The sequence below is a fragment of the Anastrepha ludens genome, chromosome 4 (assembly GCF_028408465.1).
Source record: "Anastrepha ludens isolate Willacy chromosome 4, idAnaLude1.1, whole genome shotgun sequence".
Taxonomy (NCBI): domain Eukaryota; kingdom Metazoa; phylum Arthropoda; class Insecta; order Diptera; family Tephritidae; genus Anastrepha; species Anastrepha ludens.
In genome coordinates, this window is record NC_071500.1 from 123,779,533 (window position 1) to 123,798,102 (window position 18,570).

The following is an 18,570-nucleotide window of genomic DNA, read 5'->3' on the forward strand; positions in this document are numbered from 1 at the left end:
ACTGAAAAGTTCTAAATGATTTTTCAACTCTCTTCCACAAGGAAATATAGATAGTTTTCATAAGCTGATTTAGATAATATCTTTCTTTTGTTTCTGCGCAATATAAGAAGTGGTCATATTTCCCTTTCTCTACATGATTTCCACGATTTTATTGACATTTTCGTGGAATGGTTTACCAGAGCGTGCCTTAACGTGTCTCTGACATCCATATTAGTAGGACAGTGTCGTTTGTCCTACCGCTTTGCTGTTGCATATGGTACTGTATTGCGTTTATAAAAACGAGTTTTCTCTTTGGTCGAAGGGATATAGAAGAATGTATAGAATTTTCTATTTTTTACCTTTATTTGGTCGAGTTTAACAAAGTACGCCAACAGAACCAACAAAAAATCTTCTTACACTTATTCACTCTCCCATCTTTTGACTGTTGCACTGGATCGGGAGTGTACTCGAAATAATTTTCCTTGAATTGCTTCTTTAGATTCCCAGACCGGTCTAATGTCTTCTTAGCTCATATCTACGCTACAAACAAAGCAGCACAAACAATAAGTCTAATACACTTACCTCCGCATCAAGGCTCTGGCCTCAGCGCGCATCAATACAAGATGAGTCAAAGAATACAGGAGGTCGCTTTCGCTTATCCATCAACACAATACCACACTTTGTTGAGTTCCCGATCAGCTGGAGTCGAGGAAAATGAAATGTGCAAGGAAGACTCTGAGCTTTTTTTCTGCATTTTTTCAGAATTCCTCTAAATGAACTGTACACTGCGATTGACTTGAGCATAATCGCGGAAACCAATAGAAGTTGGTCTCTAACTACTAACTGCAGAGTCTCCAAAGCGCTCTGGCCAAAAATGGATCTTAAAAGGACGAAATGTCTGCGTGGGTTCAACAGATCAACTACCAGCGTCCTCGCTGTTGTTATAACTGGTCAGTGCATTATTGGCGCCCTAGCCAATGGAATTTGTGTACCTCACAATGGCTTCTGCAGGAGATAGAGAGTAAGAAAAAATTGAATCAGTACAACACCTCTTCTGAGGATGCCATGCACTTTAAATAAGCCGGTCCAAATAACTTAGCTATTATTTCTTTGAAGAATGCCTCACTGGACGGCCTGGGTACCTTCTTAGAAATATCTAAGTGGTTTAAGTCACTTAGTTAGGGAATGGAAATCAAATGCAGGTATCACAATCGGCCCTAGGATCACCTGTGGCTTTAATGTCTTTGTTAGTTTTAAATCTGCCAAATTTTTCATATAATATTAAGCCTTCTTCTACCTGCACCCGCATGGAAAGTGTTCTACAGTCTCTTCTTCTTCAATGTCTTTACAACTTCTGCAGTAGTCGTTGTAAAGTACTCTCAATCTGCTGGCACGCCTCTTATAAGGCAATTCCCTGTTCTAACTCCAAAAATATGTCTCATGTCATTCCTGTTACATTTCAACATGCTCCATTCCGGCCACGCCACCCTACTTGTTGCATAGGTCAGGGACTGAGTCCATAGCACGTTGGCTATTGTATGATGTTCTATATGAAATTCTAGTACAGATTTTTAGAAGGTTTTCGAATTCTGTGAAGCTTTGTAGTATTTAAAAAAAAAAGAAGAAACAAAAAACTCTGATTTACTAAAACCGAGCTCTAGAATTGCATAGCATATCGATTTTGTCATGAGTGCAAAAAAAATATATTTTTTGTCGAACACAGTTATTATTATTTTTAATTTTTTATTTGTTACTCAATAATAACACTTGCATGAGAAAGATAGCTATTGACTTACATAAAAAAAATTAAAAAAAAATCGAAGCTTCAAAAAATGCATTGTAACATTGACGTACTTAATAATATTTACTTTTCTCGTGCATCGTTATCATCACACTTACACACACGCATGCATTTGAAATTAGGTCAAGAATTTCACATTCAAAAAATTGTAAGCAAATTTTACGAATATCTAAACTGTTATTCTTTACTTACTAAAGTGCAAAATTGCTTACGAATGTCACTGTCGTAATTTGCTAAACCTTAACATAAAAATCAACGATCCAAAGAAATATACTCATACATACGTATAAATATCTACTTGCATATGCTTGTATGTGCATAGGGGGCGACTATTAATACGCAACGAGTTACGAGAATAGAACAAAAATACGTACATAGCGAACTGCATTCAGAAGCATACATTTGTGCAAATACCTCCTATGTATATATGTACTCGCATGCACGAATGTATAGCAGCCAAGTGTGTACTATCTTTGATTGACACATACCATGAAAGCCAGTTGAGGCAAAGAATGATTTACACTTGTATGTGTGTACGTACGAGTAATTTCCAATTTGCATGCGCCTAATTTGAAAATTGCCTATTTGCAATTGCACTTTGGGTATATGCACACGCGTTTGTATGTATGTATGTGTGTATGTGCATTCTAGTGTTCATATTTAGCAGCGGCAGTGCGTTGCATGTGACTGCTCTCGCAAAACGTTTATTGAATTAGCATAAAAAAATATAGCATTGTAATAATAATACTAATAATTGGTGAAAAAGTAAATATCTACTATTGTACTTACTATATGTAATACATACATATGTGCATACAAGGTGGCACAAAATTAAGCATGAATTTTGTTTTTGAATAACTAAATCTGTGCTCTACAAAATCTTTACGAATTTTTCCAAAGCTTCCAATAAAGTCGCTTATAAGAAACTGATTCATAAACTTTTGCAATGGCTTAACTCGTTTTTAACCTTCGGTAGACACACCATTTTTTTTTTGACGTAAATCGCACATTTGGTAAATTTCTCCCTAATTTATAAACTTTTTTCACAAACAAAGTTGAAGTTTTTATTTACACCATTTTTTGCAAGTGTTTAGTTAAAATAAATTAAATTTAATTTAAAAATTAAATTTTAATCAGATAATTTAATAATATGGTGAGATTTTATTCACATAAAGAAAATTTTTATCAGAAATAGGCTTTGAGATCTAAAGAAAAAGGAAATATATCGAAAAACTATCTCGGACTTCAGAAAAATATATAAACTAAAAATAAAGTAGTAAGAACACGAAAAAATAGCAAATTCATAAACATTAGGTAGTGAATTATTAGTTAGTTAATTATTTGCATTCCACGGTTTTTGTAGTAGTATGAACTATATTTTTGTATAAAACTAATTAAAGTTAAAAAATTAATTAAAATAAACATAAAATGTGAATTACGCTGTGCTTTGATGCTGAGAGTATTTAGCTTAGTTTTGTCAAAGGTGAATTTGTATATTTTTTTATCTGTTTTAATTCCATTTCTACACTGAGTGATTTTCTTTTCGAGCAGTAATGGCAATGTGGTCTAGAAATCGGCCTCTAAAAGAAAGTGAGGAGAACATTTTTTATCAGATATGGATGATGAAATAATAATTGATTTTTTTTTTTCGTTTTTGTTCTTTTGTTTTGTAATGTGTTTGTTTTTGTTTTTTGCCTTCGCAGCATATAAAGGGGTTGCCGATAAGAGGTGCTATTTTGATATTCAAAGAAAAATGCTATTTTTTAATATAAATGATCGGATGTTTATTTGATTATAAAGAGGAAGGTATGCCGTTAATAATGGAAAATAACATTAAGCAAATTACCACCACGACCGCGCTTACGGGACAATATCCTTTTCATGAAATTTTTCATAACCGAATTTCAAAGTGGCTGCCCTATGTACTCGTTAGCCTCACGTATTCCATCTTTGAGGTCTTGAATCGACCCTGGGCTGTTGGCGTAGACCTTCTCTTTCACGTGGCCCCAAAGAAAAAAGTCACAAGGTGTTAAACCACAAGATCTCGTTGGCCAATTGTGATCACCTCTTCGGTCCGGAAACTTTTCCCATACAAGATCAATCATTACGTTGCTTGTGTGACACATGGCGCCGTCTTGTTGAAAATAAACGTTGCCCAGATCAATACCGTCCAATTCCAGCCATAAAAAATCGTTAATCATCTCTTGGTAGCAATCCATTCCAAAATAACACCTGTTATTGGAAAACCCTTTAGTAACCGACGTCACTACGTGTGTGGTCATTCTACTAAAACCGTCCCTCCTCTTCCATTGGATTTTTTCCTCAACCATGGGACTGCTTCCGCATTGTTTCAAGTTAGAGGTCCAAGACAGCGTCTTAAGAAGGACATTCACCATGCGTCCAGGGTCGTCTGTTGTGAAAAACATATGCAATAATGGATTTTGATGACGATGATAGTGTCCTAGACTTGTCCGTATGTGGTGTACACTTTCCTTTGACGTTAACTGTATATGCAAAAACAAAAGTATGCCACACACTGGGGAAAATTTCACCTAATCACTTTTTGAGATCTGCATAGATTCGATCTGCATAGATTCGATCTGCACCAACCACAGAGGACTTACTGCATGAATTCGAAGAATAAAATCGGCGTTGCTAAAATACAGCTGACGGTATGTCTAAATGCTGGAAATAAACAAACTACAACTCATCAAGTACTTTGTGGGTGGGCTCATGCCCCAGTGTGTGTTCCGAAGGTTACGTGTGGTGTGTCGTCTCTATTGACGGCGTGCAGTGTCCGGCGCCCCTCGGTGCAGTATTCTCTTGCTTTTCATATGCTAAGTTTCTGTTGTACGCTGATGACTTGATAACGTACGCGTTAGTAAACTCTGCAGACGACATGAACAATTTTCAAGCTAAGATTCAAACTCTTAATTCCTTGCTCATCTTTGCTTAAATGTAATTTTAAAAAAATCTTTCATGCCACTTACTCATATCAATATTTATTTTTGAAAGCATCTATACTTTTGCAGTTGAAGCAGAAGCGGTAAAAGCAGGCCGTTCATGAAGACAAATACAATTTCTTGCGTTCTTGATTCCCCTAGGAATCATGGGAAATATATGTAATACATATGTATATATTAGCCATGTCCTGCAAACTGTTGATCAAATGCAAGGCCTTGTTAATATTGCTAATATGAAATTTACATTCAGTACTACGGCCGCTGTAGCCGAATGGGTTGGTGCGTGGCTACAATTTGGAATTCAGAGAGAACGTAGGTTCAAATCTCCCTGAAATACCAAAATTAAGAAAAACATTTTTCTAATAGCGGTCGCGCCTCGACAGGCAATGACAAACCTCTGTGTGTATTTCTACTATGAAAAAGTTCCTCATAAAAAATATCTGCCTTTCGGAGTCGGCATAAAACTATAGATCCCTCCATTTGGAAAATAACGTGAATATGCGTGCTACAAATGGGAGAAGGAGCTCGGCCAAACACCTAAAAGAAGTGTACACGTCAATTATAAAGAAAGTTCACTCTTACACATTATTTTGCTAAACTACATAGGCAGAAGTTTTCTAAACATTCTGATAAAAAAGTTTAAAATTTGGCTGAAATTTTTTTTAATTTTTTCTACTTTTCTGTACATTTTTAAACAATGTTTAGAACTTTGATATGTAGAGCTTGTGCTTTTACTATACAATAAACTGTATTTTCATAAAAAATTAGCCAAAAAAATTTAGCAAGAAAAGCATTGGAAATATTGATTAATAAAAAGATAAAGTGGCTTAATTATGTGAACACAAGTGTGAGTTCAATATTACGGTCGCTATTAGAGAAATGTATATGTTTCCTTACAGATGTATAATATTTTAAGACATATGCTTAGCAAGGCCTTTGCAGTGGCACACTTTTAACTCTATGTACTTTTTTCTGTGTTACGGCACAAATCCAACTGTGCTATGACAGATTTAAGAGAATGCGTAATTTCTCTGCTGTAACCATAGACAGTTGGCTGTGAGTAGTGTTTCTTGTCATATTTGGCAATGAGACTGAACAGAGTTTTGGGAAGAATGATAGAAACAAGATTGCGCCCATCAGAGCGTACGTGACGTTACGTTTGCTGAGTTGGGCAGTATTGCCAACCATTTGCTCTTCGCAATAAATTTAGTGCTTTTTTATACTGAAAATGCGACAATTTTTAAGTTTGGTGTTTGTTTCTTTTTGTTTTTAATTTAAGGCTAGCGAAACTTTAGGTTAAAAAAAAACTGTATTATTATACAAAAGTTTAAAAAAGGCTACTCTGAGAAGATTTTAGTGCTAATGAAAATTTTTTTACTCCTATAAAATTTGATAATTTGAAAGTGCAAATTTAATTTTTGGCTCCATTTAAGGCTATGCAAAAATATTAAATGCCCCGCTCTCAACTCTTCTTAAGGTTGAAAACCTTTTTACACATTTTAAAAAGCCTTTGCATTTATTGAATGCGAATTAAAACCATAGAGGTGTATTCGTTTCTTCCGGTCATCAATCCTTAGTGAGACATAGAGCATCAAGAGGTGTATTCATAGTAAAAATAAGCAACAAAATACCAGAAAATACTAAAGAAACCATACTGACATTTTTACAAAAAGAGTACCTTATCTAGTTACATAACTTCAAATATAGCAAAAAAGTCGTTCGCTTAACAAAAAAAACTCATAAATTAAATTGTACATAAGCATAACACATTTATTTAAAAAAAACGCACATTCTACAGACAATTTGTCACGCATACAAAGTTCTTTAAGTAACACAATAAAAATTTCGTGTTTTATTTTCTTTAAATGGGCATTTAGTGCGTTTTTATATCCAAAGCTAGGCAACTCTGCAGTAGCGAGAGAGAGATTTGAATGCCGAAAGCAGAAGAACACCAACAACACCGGCAATCGCGGGCAATGCCACCAGATGTTAAAAAAAAGTAAAGCTAAATAAAACTGAGTGAATTATTTAAATAATTATTAAAAAATGTTTATTTTACAAAATTATAAACATTACTTTTAATTAGAATAGGCTAGAAAAATGTCATGTGGAATGAACTAAAACTCCGAGACAAAAAATAATAAAAATAACAAAAAAAAATTCTAAATCAAGTTACGAAAATGGTAATCTGGCCATACTGGAGCTAAAATCACGTAACTAGTTGTCAAATTCGCTGAGCGCAAAGTAACGGAACCACGATGGGCGCCATCTCATTATTCTTTGCATCATGGAGTTTTGGTGTTGCTTGCTGCTGTTTTTAAGAGATAAACCCTTTCTCTTATTTGCTCTCTTTGATTTTCAAGCGCTAATGTAATAATTTTTTTTATAAAAAAAAAGTCATAAACATATCTTCAGTTCAAAAATTTTTTTTTTATAATTTGATCGATAATGTAACAATTTTTTTTTCATTAAAAAATAAAATATTTAATTCAGAAAAATATGTGCAGTTTAAAATATTTTTAATATTTTTCGAATGATTTGATGGATAGTGTAACAAGTTTTTTTTTTCAAAATTGGCATACAGTTTATTTATATATTAAAATAATATAAAATTTTTTTATTTTAATCATTTAAAATGGCGGATGTACACTTAATTCTTCCAGGAAGGTCGCAGCGGGGCTTCTCCATCGGCAGGCATTGTAGCATCGGCGTCAGTGACCTGAATTCAAAAAACCAAAAATTTTTTTATTTATTAAAGTCATAATATCTATATGAATTGAACAGAAATGGAAAGAAAATTCAGGGAATAAAATGATTAAAAAAAATGAATTTTGGGGTGAATTTTCCTACTATTTTTGCTTCGAAAAATTGTAAATTCACATAGAAAGTAATATCATAAAAAAGATGTGTGCAAAATTTCTGGGAGATCGGGCAATAACTTTTCGAGTTAACGTGTACGCTAATTCGAAAAATATAGTTTTGAGAAAAACGCGCCTAAAGTCGGCAACGTAACTATACCTCTCCCAGCGCTCGAACGCAAAGAATAGAGTCGTCACGGTTGACGATTTATGATATAAAAAATACTTTAATTTACGTTCTAAAATTTGTTTCACATATTCTTATAGAATTTTACTAACATTTTATGAAAAAAAATTTTTATTTTTTTAGAAATTTTACAGGCATCTGTCTCCTTAATATTTTTCGAATAATTTAGTTGAAAAGTTATGAAAAAAAATTATTCATAAAAATATCTTCAGAAAGGTTTTTTAATATTTTTCGAATTAATTTTTATTAATAAAACATAGTTCGTATTTTTTATATTAGCGTTTTTACCAATCAATTTTTAATTTTATATGTATACATGATTAGCAATGTAAATACATATGTACATATATATGTAAAGTATATACACGTGCGTCATTTTTAATGCTAATATGGTAATATCAGCTCTAATACTCGTATGAAGGCACACTTGTGCAAATATTCACACAATTTTTGTTGATACAATTCTATCCCACTTTTTAACTGCAATTAGACATAATAAAAACCAGGTGCTTTACTATTTATTTAGTTAGAAAACTTTTTAAGTTTTTTAACGCATTCAAAATATTTACAATTATTAATTAAGGGCTTAGTTGATAATTTTTGTTTCTTCCTTCACAGCAATGCACAATTCTTTGTTTAAATTTTTATTTACTTTTTAGTAACGTTTTACTACAATACAATAACTTTTTCTTTTCATCATTGCCCATTCATTAATTCTCTTTACATTTTGCCATTTTAGTTGCCCATTTCGCTTACACAGCAACCCCCTTAATTTACATAAATTTCAATCAAAATGTGCGCAAAATTTATACGAATCACGAACTAGGCAACCTACTAACCCACCAGCCATATTGGCGGAGGCAAACACTTATTGTATGTATGTATATATGTATGTATGTATATATATATGTATGTACGTATGTACATTTAACCAACTAGCTTACACATACTCTAATATTTACACACGCATACACATAGTTTTCCATGAATATGAAATATGAAAAGCTCTTAAAGTACATTTTTCGCTTTTCTTCTTTTGCTTCTTCCTGATTTTCATGGCACCACAGCCGCCACTGTATATTATAACGCCAACCTACAAGCGCGCCGAACAATTGGCGGAATTGACAAGACTCGGTTATACGTTGAAGCATGTGCCGAATTTGATGTGGCTCGTCATAGAGGATGCGAATCAAACGTCGCCGCTGGTGTTGCAAACACTTAATCGCATTGGTGTGCCTTTTGAATACTTTCTAGGTGAGTTAAATTTTACATATCTACGTGCCTGCTAGGGATGACAATATTTGAGAAAAAGTTTGATACCGAGATTCCGTGATGTTTTTAAAGTAGTTTAAGGACTCATCTTGCGATATAAATTTTTGAAAAAAATTAAATTTAATAACTAAAATGATTTTAAAAATAGATCTTTAAATCTTTTAAAACTAACAAATTTGAAGGTAATCGATTTACGGATTTATCGCTTTATTTGTAAATATTATTGTTGCAGTTTTCAATTTTGATTTAAATTCAGCTCATATTGCATTAGCAAATTAAAAAAGATCTTTTTCCAATTGAAAAACTCTTATTATAATCAAAATATAAATTTAAAAAATTTTTACTTCTTTCGATATTTGAATTTTTCGGTATTTCCGAAACCTAAAAACACTGGCATACCTAGTGCACACATACGCATACGTATATTTCAAAGTATGTGCCATTTGCCTTGCTCCTCATTTCATTGTACACTACATACCTTCAATTATTATTATTATTTTATTTTATTTTTTGCTTGCACTTGAATTTTTCCTAATGTTTTCACGGTCACGAGGGCGCCGAGCTATTGCCATTACGGCAAAAGTCGCTCACTTTTAGCGTCGCTCTGCTACAGTTACCATAAACGATTTTTTTTTTCAATTTTCCTTAATATTTTTCTTCTCACTGCATATTGCTTTTATCATTTTCTTTCAACCTTTTTTAGCGCCCATGCCGGAGGAGTATAAACACACGAAAAAGCCCAAGCCGCGTGGTGTTTCGAATCGCAATCGAGGCTTGGATTATATACGCGCCAATGCGACTAGTGGCGTCTTCTACTTTGCGGACGATGACAACACTTATGACATCTCCATATTTGAGCAAGTAAGTTGTAATGGCATCTAAATGAAAGTGGCGGGCGTTACTTGTAGTGTTGTTGGGATACTAAGGAGGTTGTTATAAAATTATGTTAGTCTATTATGCTTTTCATACAAAATTCTGCTATTCTTCTACTTCGCCCAAATGTCCACAACGTAAAAAAAACATAATAATTTAATTTTCTTTGTAATATTCACTTGCTTACTGAGTGAGACTTTTCAGCCAACTTTAAAAAGTAACTATGGTGTACTTACCATTGCCAGGAAGAACTGATACTAATTGAGGGTGAAGCTTAAACTTTGCTGCAGCTGATATGCAAACCCTTAAGTCCATTAAGTAGCACTGCTTTCGTGAAGCTTTTCTTAATTAAAACAATTGTCAAGAGTCCCCGACAATTTAAGACCACTTATTTCATTATTATGTAATTTTAATAATTGTTTTATGAAAATACGGCCACCGTAGCCGAACGCGCCAATTATATATATATACAGGGTGCGCCATCTTTTATGTCAGCATGTAAATGCTGAATAACTTTGTCATTTACCAACCGATCGACTACAACATCCATGTTTTCGATACGTCAATTCAGTACAATTTCAACCATGGATCGCTTTACACTGAAATAACCGAAATCGACGCTATAAAACTCGAAATGCTTGACAAATGCAGAAGAAAGATCGTAGTTTGTGGTTGCTAATAAAGGTGGCCACTTGATTGATATTGTATTCCAAAAATTGTTTTAATAAATTGTAAATAACCAAACCAAATAAAAATACCTTACTTATACAAATCAGTTGTGTTATTTTTTTTCAAAGGTATTCAATGTTTTCATACCGACATAAAAGATGGCGCACCCTGTATATATACTCTGTTAGACAATTGCATGACATTTATTTTTTGAATTTGAATCCGGCATAGGTCCGCCTACATCTACGAGTTACCTGGCCCATTCGATCACTACTTTTTCCAATAAATCTGACCGAGTCAGTGGTAGCTTCAACATTCCAATAAATCGATTGTTAAGCATTGTATAGCATATCTCGCCGTTTCGTCCTCGACATTTAGCCGATTATTTTTTGCAGACAAAAGTGCCATCAACATGGCTCGGTAGTCTCGCCATTCACAGTAACTGCAGCTCCTTCCTCATTACTCGGAAATAAATACCAATGATGTCGCCAGCGTGTAAGCCGTACGTGAAATGGACAAATGTTCTGGCGTTAAACGATTCATGATGACTTGCCAAACCTTACTAAACACAAATGTCAAAACAGTGTGCCATTGCAGCTGTCAAACCATAGTTATCGATATCGATAATTCTCATGCATCCAAAAAAACCACTTTACTTTTTTTAGTTGTTGTTGGTGTTCTTCTGCTTTCAGCAGTCAAATCTCTCTCTCGCTACTGCAGTGTTGCCTAGCATTGGATATAAAAACGCACTAAAATGCCCATTTAAAGAAAACAGAATACCAAATTTTTATTGAATTACTTAAATAACTTTGTAGGCGTGACAAATTGTCTTTAAAATGTGCGTTTTTTTAAATAAATGTGTTATGGATATGTACAATTTAACTTATGAGTTTTTTTGATAAAACAAACTCTTTTGTGAAGGGAAGGACTTATTTGCTATATTTCAGATTATATGACAAAATAAGGTACTCTTTTTGTAAAACTGTCGCTATGGGTTTTTCAGTATTTTCTGGTATTTTTTTGCTTATTTTTACTATGAATACACCTCTTGATGCCCTATTTCCCACTAAGGATTGAGAACCGGACGAAACGATTACACCTCTATGGTTTTAATTCACATTCAGTAAATTCAAACGCTTTTTAAAATGTGTAAAAAGGTTTTCGATCGTTAGAAGAGTTGAGAGAAGAACATTTAATATTCTTGCATTAACTTAAAAGGAGCAAAAAAATAAATTTCAACTTTATAAGAATCAACAAATTTGCATTAGCACTAAAATTTTCTCAGAGTGACCTTTTTTAATATTCTTTTGTTTAATAATACTTTTATTTACTTAACTTAAAAACAAAAAGGAACAAACACCAAACTTAAAAATTTTCGCATTTTGGGTATAAAAAACCACTAAATTTATTGTGAAGAGCAAATGGTTGGCAACACTGTACAACTTGGCAAAAGTGACGTCACGCACTCTCTGATGGGCGCAATCTTGTTTCTATCATTCTTGGACAAAATGTACAAAATAATAAAAGTCATATGATATCAAGGCAGAACTCTTAAGAAACAATTAGAGGTGCCATAGCCACAACCTTAAAACTTAGTCGATTAGTTTTGGTATAACCATAAATAGCTAGGTAGAAAAACAAATAAAAAATTTCGGAAAATCAAAAAAAGAACATCAACGCTAAACACACTTTTTATTGCCCACTGTTTTTTGTTTTTGCATCCTAAAATCTATATGTATGTATGTATTTGTCATACAGACTCTGATAATTTTCCACTAAAGGCGGATTCACCATTCGTGTTCCGACCACTTCTGTTGATCATTTTCCACTCAGTTGCTCAGAGAAATGTAAAAAAAAATGTGCTAAACATTCCAACAACCTGATTCTGATTACTTGTCTAAACGTCTTGTTTACTAGGATTGCCATTATCTCTTTTTTCCATACGTTTGTGAGCAATTTACAAATGTCAATAAAATATTTCATGGGTTGGCAGCAGTTTCAATGTCTGTCGACTTGCATAAAATAAAAATATTTTATAATTGTCATTTACAAAAAAGTCTCAACTCATAATATTAAATTCAGCCTAAGGCACATTAAACAGGTCGCATTAGTAAAGTCACTGATTTAATTTCTTTCAATTTCAGAGGCCGGAAGAAATGTTGATTTCCAATAATTTTGTTTTGCTTGTCAATTGCTTTATTTTACAACAATAAAAACATAGCATCAATACATCATGTTTCGACTTGACTTAAGCAAAATTTCAAAAAAAAAAAAAACAATTAATAATTGTAAAAATTATCGCTGTTTGTGTGGAGTCACTTGCGGTGATCATCACAAGTACTTGGAGATTCATCTAAAATCAATCGGGCAAAGAGAAAATAGTTTTATTAAAGATAATCTTGTGATTGTGATTGTCAGATTGAGTAAACAGCCGACAATTAATTGTTAAAAAAACATTGAAATTTTTGAAAAAAAAATCCTTCCTTTTTATGTTTTTCAAAAGACGTATAAATTTTATTGAAAACTGCGGAGTTTACGAAATTACAAAAATTATTAAGCGGTTGTTAAGTTACAGTGATTCCCAGACCAAAAAAAATAGTTTTGAGAAAAACGCATTTAAAGTTTTGCTCTTTGTTAATTGTTGAACACCTCGAAAAGTATTTGTCGGATTCACTTCAAATTTTCGCACAATATTTTTAAGATACTATAGTTTAAGAAAATGCAATTTCCAATTTCTTGAAAATTGTGTCTACCCCTAACCCCTTAAGTGTAAAATTTTACTTAAATTCCTCAAAGTTGTAAAATTTTCTTTAGAAGTTTTGACATCCTAGTGAGCAAAAGCAACCTGCCCTAAAAGTACAATGTGCCTTGACCTTATATTTTCTGTATGACTTTTGTTTTTTTTATCCAGAAATAATCCTTACATAGTTTTCTGTAATATTTATTATTTTATCTATTAAACGAAAATAAACTCTATTGCGCACGAAGGCGTACGCTTATACCGATTTATTTGCAGAGGAAAGAGTGTATGCATTTGAAAGAGAAGATTATACGCTGAACAGCTAACCGCCGCTAGTGCTTGCAGCGTCAGTCTCTTGTTTAGTTTTCACACCCCGTACGACTGAGTGATTCTTAACACATAAAAAATTTCTGATTTTCATTTTTAATTTTACTGATTTTATTACAAATCCAACTCAATAAGAAATTCCAAATTGCCTCTCCTTACTCCACAGATGCGCTACACAAAGAAGGTTTCAATGTGGCCTGTGGGGCTGGTCACTAAGTACGGCGTGAGTAGTCCCATCATACAGGACGGCAAAATCACTGGTTTCTACGATGGTTGGATAGGCGGGCGTAAGTTCCCTGTCGATATGGCTGGTTTTGCGGTGAGCGTGAAATTTTTGCACGAGCGACCCGAAGCAAAAATGCCTTTCAAACCAGGCTATGAAGAAGATGGCTTCCTAAAGAGTTTGGCGCCATTAAATTTAACAGAAATCGAGCTGCTAGCATCCGATTGCACAGAGGTGATACACATAAACGATTTATTATTATATTAATATCGCATTTGTTAATAAAAACAAAAACAAAATATTTTATTTCTTACAGATCTTAACGTGGCATACACAAACGAAGAAGAACTTAAATGCTTCGGCGCTCAATATGACAGCGTATGGCAGCACGAATTTAGTGATGCTGGATAAATTATTAGTACGCACGTAACATGGGTAAAAAATAAGTAAAAGTGTGTTAGAAAAGTAAAACCGAAAAGAAGTAAGGCGCAACAGTGAAATGCAAGCAAACAGAGAAGGCGCAAGCAAACTGAAATTGCCAAAAGAAGCAAATAAATATTTAAAAGGCGTTGCAATGCTTTATCAACACTTTACTGCTGCAAGCCCTTATCAATTCTGCATATGTGTATGTGCGTAAACCATCTTTATTTTCTATGTCTGTAGTTTGTAAGCGTAATTTTCGACTGTGGCATGATTCAAAGCATAAGTAAATTTGATTTCCAAAAGTGTGATTAAATAAAGAGTGAGCACAAAAAGCAAAAAATTGTATGTAAATATATTAGTTAGGCATTTCGAAGTTGTACAACTAATTTCTAAATTTAATTACTATAATAAACTATTTGTATGATGCATTCTTATATTTAAGTAAAACTACCAAAGCGTATCTGTATTTAGTCATGATTGTAAATAAGTTGGCGTTGAAGGAGCAGAACCTCCAATATTTGTATGACAGGGACAATTAGAGTTAATGAACATTTTGTAAAATGCGCGACTTTAACTTTAATTAAAGTGATAATTTCGTAATTTTGTAGCCTCATATCATTAAGTGCGTATGTATGTACAAGTACACTAGTTTTTAAGTTATTATAATTTGCGCTTTGATTTAGGAACAATAGGTCACACATATAAGTATACTATCATTTATAAGTAATAAAAAAATGAACGCAATGAAATATTGAAAACTGACAAATTGGCCTTAATTTCAAAAAATATATTGTAGTATAAAATGTATTGAAAATAGTCAGGCTAGGTAGAAACCTTTCAATCGATGAGCAATTGTTCCCAACTAAAGCATCTTTTGTGCAAAAAGCATGTAATTAGCAATCGTAAATCTGGTGTTAAGTTGGTGGTCAAATGCAGATTTGTGTTACTGACTTTGTTTTACTTTGCTTTGACAACTTCTCCGGCCAAATGGTAACTTTTGAAGCTGTCAGAATAATCGTCAAAAATAAGAAGCGACTTTGCTAAATTTATATGTGACGTCCAGTACAGGTAGAAAAATACGATATTCAAAACCAACAAACGCATTAACACCCGACTTGGGCTTTGACCAACTTTTCCATTTTTTTTTCCTTGTTCACTAATCTCGGTCGGGAGCATAGGGCCTCGACAAGACTCAGCCTTGTGTTGGTTTCGTTAATCTATTTTGATTTTTGACAGAGTAGGTGATTAGTCTGTCGGTACCAGCCCTAAATAGTAGGAATGTCCACCTGCCGTTGCTTAGAAACAGCACCTTCTTACTGCTTGGAGCGCCATCTGTGTTTCACATTTTTTTGCCAGAAGGATCGCACAGATGGTTGAGAATTCTGCGATGGCAAGCTAGTGCACTTACGCTAGACTACCGAGACCAACTTTATCGTACATTGCAGTAAATTTCTCTTCTTACTTAACAGCTTTCAAAGCAAAGCAATCATATATTGGGCCAGCATATTTAAGCTCAGGTTCACTAAAAAATTTTCAGTTCAATTTTTCAATCAAATTTGTTTTTTTTTTTTTTTTTATAACTTACTTTATTTGCAATCTATCTACTATAAGACATTCAGCAAATTAGATCTTATAAGATAATGGCAGCGGTAGTTTTGCTTTTGTGCAAATCTACATAGAAGTTACAACAGCTTATTAACTTGTACAGTTCGTTCTTAAATTATTAAAATTCATTAGTACTTCAAGATTGCTTAAATTCATTGTTTGTTAATATTATCACTTAAGATTAACTTACTTAATTTTACCTTAAAGTTTATAGGTTGAGTAGATTCATACTAGAGGAATGGCAAGTCTAAGATATGATTGCGTTTTAAATGTATTAATATTTCGTGTATAAGAAGAAATACTTTATTTGTTCAAATTTGCTGTTCAAACAGTGCCCGGAATATCTCATTTAAACGCACCTTGCTTCAGATGTAGGTAGGTAGGCTGAAGGACCATTCGGGAACTCCCCAAGTACCACTAAAGTGCCGTTTTGATACCATTATGAGACCTTCAATAGGCAGATATCTACAGCCAACCAGAGTTGTTGTTGTAACGGATAACATTGATAGGATTTAGTTTGACGCACTGCCCCAGGGTGTCGAAGAAAGCAGCACCCAGTGATCGTAATCGTCTAGCTGCCAAGCACGGACATTTACAGAGAAAGTGCTTAACAGTCTCCTTCTCTGAAAGGTCCCCACAACTTCTGCAACGCGAGTTAAATGGTAACCCTAGCTTTTCCGCGTGTGTGCCGATCGTCCAATGGCCGGTAAACTCAGCTACGAGTTTGGAAATTGAATGGCGTGGAGTCCCCAGAACTTTCTGGGTCCTCCGTCTATTGTACCGGAGCTATAAGATTTTCGAAACACCACTCGAAGAAATGGAGCTCTATCTCGTCTGCGCTTTCTTGAGAAATAACTCCCTTTAACAACAGTCAGAGGGATGCCGATGACCGGGTAGGAGGTTTCTAAGACCAATTCAGTCCCCCTCCTGGCATTTTCATCAGCAATTTAATTTGCCTTTACATATGTTCCTATGTCTTGGAACTCAGACTAGAGAAATTAAAACTGCACACCCAAAAGATTTGATCTTCTCCTTATAGAAGTTGACCAGTTTGGATCTGCACCTTGGCGTCGTCAGAGCCTTAACCGCGGCTTTACTATCGGAAAAAATATTAATATCTCTCTCGCTCTCACGTTCCCTAAGTACTTTGCATGAATGCAGGATCGCAAAGACTTCTGCTTGAAAAACACTAAGAGTATTCGGCAATTTTAAGGATATTGTCAAAGTAATTTTTTTGTGCCCCATATATGATAGTTTCTTAGAGTCCGTTTTTGAGCGCTATGTAGTAAATAGTGCCATTATTTGGTGTATTCTGCGAATTACGCTATATGAGATTTACAGTTCGGTTACTCTGCAAGGCTAACGTGGGAAAGGATGTTTGTTTGTCAGTACAGCTGGTGTTAGTTTATTCAGTGAATTTTTAAATAATAATACTTTTGAATAAGGTTTTCTTGAATTTTTATAGAAAAATATTGAAAATTGATCGACTGGCAGTGGATTCTGCTCAGACAGAACTCAGTTCATTTTTCTAAAATCGAACAATCTGATTGTTCTGATGACTTTCATAAAAGCTTCTTTCGCATATTACAAATATAGATAAGCTAAAACAAATACGAGAGAATGGCACACAGGCACTTTTTCAACATGAAATATGAGTTTGTGGAGCAAGAGTTCCATTATTTTAAGGTAAATTTTTGCGCAAATGACTTAAAACTGTTTTATGGTCGATCTTTAGCGCCTGGGCGATGCTACGACTACTAACATACCGATCAACTTCGATTATACCTGTGCAAGGCGCATCTTTAACATTAAAAATGCCGGAACGAAGTCGACAGAACCAAAATTGCATGTAATTAGCTGCTTACTGTTACAGTATCGGCACCATAAACACCATTCACAAATTCAGCGGCCACTTAAAACTTGCAAAACAACTAACAAAATTCAATGTACTACAACTCTGAATACTTGAAAATTTTCACAATTTCTGAATAAAAAGTTTGAAATGTTTATGAAAATTCGCCGAATTTTTATAAATTTTGTGCACAGCTTGAAACTTTACATTATTTGTTTTTTTTTGCAATATAAACTATTGTTTTATAAAAAACAATAATTGAAATTAAAAATAAATAAATAAATTGTCAAAAGCTGTCAATATGTGGTGAACACTGACTGTATGTGAGCAATACAAATATGTAATTTTTTTGTTTTGATAATATTGAAATAAAATAAATTTTTGTATAATAATAAACAAAAGACTCCATATTTTATGATTAATTCATAATAATAAATGAAGACTAAAATTCTATTAATCCCCCGTAAAATGGTTTGCCAAGTGTAAATCAAAATAAAAGCAAAAGAATGAGAAAACTGGATGCGCCTAAAAGCAGACTGCTGTTGCTTTTGAAGGAGAACTATATATGCTATGTTGTGTGAGTGAGCTCAAACGGCAATTTAGGTATTTGCTTTATCTGTAGCAAACTTTGTCGCCGTATTGCATGCATTGTATTTAAATTAATAAAGTTTTCGCTCTGCTTCAATTTCTATTTCAATGGAATTCTCAATTTATTTGCCTCTCTAAAAAATCTGCTCAATGAACTCTATTAAAATTTGTCAGCATCTTGCATACTACTATTTATTATTCCATATAATT

At 33.6% G+C, this 18,570-nt stretch overlaps 1 protein-coding gene across 11 annotated transcripts in view; it reads left to right on the top strand.

The window, feature by feature from the left end:
• The window catches only part of LOC128861006 (galactosylgalactosylxylosylprotein 3-beta-glucuronosyltransferase P), a 110,584-nt gene extending 95,511 nt beyond the window's left edge, over positions 1-15,073 (top strand). For all 11 annotated transcript variants that reach the window (XM_054098853.1, XM_054098863.1, XM_054098858.1 and 8 more), the window contains 4 exons: positions 8,856-9,042; positions 9,764-9,921; positions 13,836-14,126; positions 14,209-15,073. In XM_054098853.1, the coding sequence (XP_053954828.1) occupies positions 8,856-9,042; positions 9,764-9,921; positions 13,836-14,126; positions 14,209-14,322 (750 nt within the window). In that variant the 3' untranslated portion in view covers positions 14,323-15,073. The remainder of the gene's footprint in view (positions 1-8,855; positions 9,043-9,763; positions 9,922-13,835; positions 14,127-14,208) is intronic.
• The last annotated feature ends 3,497 nt before the right edge of the window (positions 15,074-18,570 follow it).